This window comes from Vigna umbellata, chromosome 1 (genome assembly GCF_029865625.1).
Source record: "Vigna umbellata cultivar VRB3 chromosome 1, Vumbellata_1.0, whole genome shotgun sequence".
Lineage (NCBI taxonomy): Eukaryota > Viridiplantae > Streptophyta > Magnoliopsida > Fabales > Fabaceae > Vigna > Vigna umbellata.
Genome location: NC_142165.1, coordinates 72,005,125 through 72,010,874, shown reverse-complemented (window position 1 = coordinate 72,010,874; position 5,750 = coordinate 72,005,125). Strand labels below are relative to the sequence as shown.

The 5,750-nt window shown below is 33.5% G+C and overlaps 1 protein-coding gene across 1 annotated transcript; it reads right to left on the bottom strand.

Annotated features, from left to right (window-relative positions):
• Nucleotides 1-363: 363 nt before the first annotated feature.
• LOC148206235 (uncharacterized) lies at nt 364-993 on the bottom strand. The gene has a single exon (XM_088107318.1). It carries the CDS (start codon nt 991-993, stop codon nt 364-366), a length of 630 nt encoding a protein of 209 aa, XP_087963444.1.
• Nucleotides 994-5,750: the final 4,757 nt, after the last annotated feature.

Here is a 5,750-nt window from a genome sequence, read left to right as displayed (position 1 = left end):
TGTCTCAAGTACTTGTTTTCTTTGAGTAATACGACTCTCATCATTATTTCTTCCTTGTGTTGTAACAGTCATTAGCACTACGTGATCAGAATCTGATTCTTGTTCATCTTTCACTAGGTTAGCTTCGTCATTCTTCTCTTTCTTGGCGTTTTCATTATGCCAGCATTCAGACGAATAATGGCCAAACTTACTACATGTGAAACATTGCACGTTTCTTTTGTCTATATTTCTTCTGCCACCTCTTCCTCTGTTTCTGCCACCTCTTCCTCTGAAGTTTCCTTCCTTTTGATCATAGTTGAGGTCATCTTTGTTCTGATCTAGGTTATTAGCGGACCTTCCTCCGTTTCGGCCTCCACGACCACCTCACATTCTGCCTCTTCCTCTTCCAAATCCACGACCCTTTTGGATTTTGGCTTGTAATGCTTGGCTAATCTGCGTTGCATCTTGTTCTGTGGCTTTCCTTTCTAGCAATCTCTGCTCGTGAGCTTCAAGCGAGTTTTGCAACTCCTCGACTTTCATTTTCTCCAAATCTCTACTTTCTATAATCGCCACAACAATGTGGTCGTACTGGGGCGTTAACGTACGCAAGATCTTATGGACTATCTTCTTGTCCTTGACAACCTTGTCGCATGCACGCATTGCATTGACAATTACTTGGATCCTGCCGATGTACCCTTGAATGGTTTCTTGTTCCCCCATGTTCAAGAGCTCATACTGCCGCCGCAGTGACTGTAGCTTAATCTCCTTTATATTTCCAGCAGTTTCATACCCATCTTGTAAGATCTCCCACGTTTCTTTGGCCGTTGTCGCCTTTGACACCTTTTGGAATATCGCTGCCGAGATGCATTGATGCAAGATCATGCGTGCTTTGCAATCTAATTTTCTGTTCTCTTTATACACTTTCTTTTCTTCATCTGTAACATTCTTTGCAGGATCTTTAAACCCATCTTTGACAATTTCATCGATCTCATGGAAACCCAATATAGCATCCATCTTTACGCACCAATCTTCGAAATTCTTTCCGTCAAATATTGGTAGGTTACTTTGGATCATCCCTGCCATTCTCACTGTTAGAGTTTCTTTACTTGACTACACCTCCCAGATTCGAAACCTGAAAGCTCTGGTACCACTGTTAGAGTGGCAGCGTATCAGAGAAGAGAGGAAGATGTTTGGACCGAGAGAGTTAGACAAAGAAACAGAGATACAAAGATTTAGAGAAAACGATTGATTTTCTTATTGAAGTCAGCAGTATATATGTACGAAATGTAAACTGTCTAATGACAGTTAATTCAGTTGTGATTCTAGATTTACATTCCTAACATTTAAAGCAGTGTGTCCGATTTCTTGAACGGATATTTATGGGCAGGCAAGTTTTATCGTGAAGCAGTTCAATAAAGTGTTAATATGAATTCTTTCGAACATGTAAAGTTTATCTAAAGCTGAGACGAAAATCTATTGTTATTGAGTTTAACGTATTTCAGACATTCAATTTCGTAGTTCTCAACTTAGAAATATCTTTGGGTAATGGTAGGGTACAAAAGTTTGGTATACCTTAAGAATTTATACCATCACATAAAAGTAGATATCATGAGTGATAATTAAAGAAAAAAGTATACTTAAATATTTAGTCTTTATTTTCGTTTTCTTTATACAAAGTGGTCTTTTTTTTGTAATATTTTCTAATAATGCGTATATAATGTGTAGTGTTTTTTTTTTCCTATTATCATCTTCATCTTTCAAGACTTCTTTCCGCTAGCTATCATCATATCCAACTTATCCATACCAACATACATCAAACTTTATAAAACACATTTAATCTTCATAAAACACACTCTACGCACACTCCATTTTCATCCGAACAAAACCCATCTCCACGCATTAATCTTTTTTTCAACACCAAACCACCCATCATCAACACAAAACACATAATAACTTTTTCTTTGCGGTATCTTCTTTTTCACAAAACTAACACACCCAACATTATTCTTAACTACAATCAATTTCATCTTCTTCCCCAATTAAGAACCGACCAACACATAATCACACACAATTAATTGGAGTTTCTTGGATTTGAAATGGAGGTATGTGATTGAGGTTTTTTGAATTTGAAACAGAGTATGTGATTGGGGGGTTCATTATTAGGGTTTCTTGAGTATGTAAATGGAGGTATAGGTATGTGATTGGGTTTCGTGATAGAGGTTTTTTGAATTTGAAATGGAATATGTGATTAGAGTTTTGTGATTAGGGTTTCTTGAATTTGAAATGATTTGTTGACTTTAGAATGGAGGAGATGATTTGTGATAGTGTTTTTATTATGGGATGAAGGTGTGTGAGGATGAGTGATTAATGATGGTTCTGTTCGGTGTGGGTTGGTTGTGTTGGTCATGGATGGTTTGGTTTTGTAAGAAGATGAAGGTGGTGATATAGTTGTGTATTGGGTCCTAGAGATGCCTCTTTGCTCTCGGGAGGGGGATATTCACCTACAAAAGACTCTCCAACACTCAAATTAGTAAGAGAGTTAAGATATTTGAATAATTATGTGTATTAGAGTTTATGACAGGGTGAGAGTATGTATTCTTGAGGAATATTAGTCCTATTTATAAAATCAATATGGATCCTGAACCTATATTCCTATTAGAATAATACTTACTTGGGAAGTATAATAATAGTATAATAAATAATAATTGAATGATAAATAATAACTAACATACGAACTATTAAAATTTAATTATAATGTGTAGATAAGGCCCAAATAAGTGTAGGTTTGAACTTCTCCATAATTAGAAGGCTTAAACGATTTTATTAGACTGCATTCTTTAACACGTCTATTGGGCCTAATAGGAAGAAGAACAAAATAAGTTAAATGACGTTATATTATATATAGTTTTTTTAAAAAAATGAATAAATGTGTACTATAAAAATCTTTTTAGTTAAAATTGGATTAATTATAAAGTCGTGAACACTATAAAAAAATTGTGATTTACTTACATATAGTTACATATGGCTTTGGATTCATAGGTAAATTAGTTGCTACATCTAGAAATATAGAAAATTGAGTTACGTATGAATTTTTTCATAGGTAATGCAAAAAAAAAATACCAATTTTTCGTATGTAAAATTTGTAAGTAATTTTGACATGTTAAAGCAAAATTTTTACAAAGGATATTATTTGTAGGTGATGATATATGATCAATAGGCAAGTAAAACAAAATTTATCTACTGATTTTACATACAGATTTAAAAATAACTAATTATTAAAAATTAAAACTAAAAATATGTTTAACCTTGCGATCACTAGTGTGGCGCTTCCTACCTCAAAAATTTTTGCTCACGCACTCACAGAGAAGAACATATGCCGACACTCACTCACTCTCGCTCACCATTTTTGACCTTTGTTCTTCGTATGTTCGTTCTCCCCAATCTTCTTCATTCAACCTTATTCTCTCTCTTATGCTCACCATTGTCGTTTCGCGCTGACTCACAAAGAAGAAATTTGTTCTTTTCATGCTTACTCACTCTTTGTTCTTTTGGAGTATGTTCATTCTTCATTCATCTAGTAAGTAATCTTCGTTCATCCCTAAATTCCTAAAACCCTAAATCCCTCTCTTCTTTGTTATGATTGACAGAAAACACTATATCGTGTGGTTCACATGTTATGTGTGCAAAACGTTTTTGCTTTTATATGAGATTTTAATTAAGGAAAGGATGTTGTGTTTTGGGAATATTGAGTGTGTTATTATGTATGTTTCATTGTTTGAGTGTTTTTTATTTGTCTCTGCTTAACTACAAAGAAAAATCATTTATTTGTTCAAAAGTCTTGATGAGAATAAGAAGAAGAGGCTGAAATGGGTTTGGAATAAAAAATTGAGTGAAAAGAAGTGATTTGCTGTTTGTTTTACCACTTTGCTAGGGGCGTAAAAGTTGGACACAAATAAGCTCTCAATTTTGCAGCGCTTCAAGAATATATATCTCCTATATCAAGGGAGACAATTAAAAAGATAAGACAAGAGTGTGCAACTTATCTTATGCAGAGATGGACCTAGGACCCATGCCCATGCCTTTAGGAAGACTTTTATTGTTCTTGAACATTAATTAGCGTTAGTTTAAGTTTAAGTTTTGATAGTTTAGGTTTGGATTGTTTAGTATTTTGTTAACTTAAAACGCATAAAATATATTATATTGTGATGTGTTGGGATCATTTTTTGTTTTTCAGGTGTGGTTTTATTGTAAAAAAAATTAATATTTTTTTAAAAAACAAAGTAGGAGTTGGTTACATACATCCAACGTCTAGTTCGATAGTGTATTGTCCAACGCGAGATTCATTCTAGTGGCATGCCATAGATTTGCGTGCTAAAAGCGAAATAGTGGCGCTTAACGCGTTGGACATGGGGGTAGATCTGACGTCTCTATAGATGTCCGATGGGGTAGATCCGACGTCACTATAGACGTCTGATGGGGATAGATCTGACGTCTCTATTGACGTTCGATGAAATATTCGACATCTAATTGACGTCAGCCAATATGGTGGATTGGGAATCAGATGTCCAAAGCCCAAAATAATAGACATTAAAAGTCTTTTCTACAGTAGTGAGTGTTTTGGTTTGATGGAGATATTTCCATCTCAAACACTCCAATATCATGAAAGAATACTTGTCATCAGATTGAAAAAATTAACCCTAAATAACCTTCCAGAGTTGGACACAATAGGGTTAGCACACTCATGGATAAAGCCATACACTAAAAAGCTTGAATTTTTAAAGCTAGAGGAGTGCCCCCAGTTAGAAAAATTAATGTCGGATGTGGTGTCTTTCGGGAATCTGAAACAGTTGGTTGTTGGTCGTGTGAAGAGATGAAAAATTTATTCACTTTTTCAACTGCTAAAAGTTTGGTGCAACTTGAGATAATGAGAGTACTAAATTGTGAATCAATGAAAGAAAAAAATGAAGATAAAATTGCCTATAAGAAGATCATACTTGGACGGCTCAAAAAATTAAAGTTTAATTTCTTATCAAGGCTAAGGAATGCCATGTTGCAACTGCCATGTTTGAGTACAGTGACGATAGTTAAATGTCCCAAAATGAAAATATTCTCTGAAAGAAGCTTAATTAAATGTTTTTGGGGATTAAAACTTCTTTGAAGGATTCTGATTTTCACTTTCACAATTTGCAAGAAGTGTCTGTCTCTTATCGTGGAGAGTTGGCACCATTGTTCCGCTCCTCCTTTATCATAAATTTTGTAAAACTTGAGGAACTTGATATAGAGAATTGTGAGAAGTTGGCAACGAATTCGTCAAATTGGATTTTAGAGCTTTTATGTATAAATATTGTTGTTGACATTATTTGTGTAAAGAGTATTTCTTAGATATGAATTGTTCATTGCAGTAAGTATATGTATTTCAATCAATATCTAGATATGTATAATTATTCCAAGAAACAAGTTATTTCATCAAAACTAACAATCACGTTACATATAGATTTTTTTGAAATATATGAATTTATCTATAAATAATTATATGTATCAATAAATTTGTAAGTAACGGTTTGTTACTATCAATTTACTTTCAAATTTTTATTTTTAAGTAATTCGTAGATAAGATTCTATTATCTACTGATTTTTTTAGTTACTTACATATTTTTGTTTTACGTAATGATTTTTTTTCCTAGTGAAATTTAAAGTATTAAGTTATACATTGGAAAGAGGTTTAATTGGTTATTAGTTAAATTTGAAAAAAAAATTGTAAATGAAGTTAA

Coding starts and splice junctions, on each gene's coding strand:
- LOC148206235 (XM_088107318.1), bottom strand. CDS start 993: ATGGATGCTATATTGGGTTTCCATGAGATCGATGAAATTGTCAAAGAT.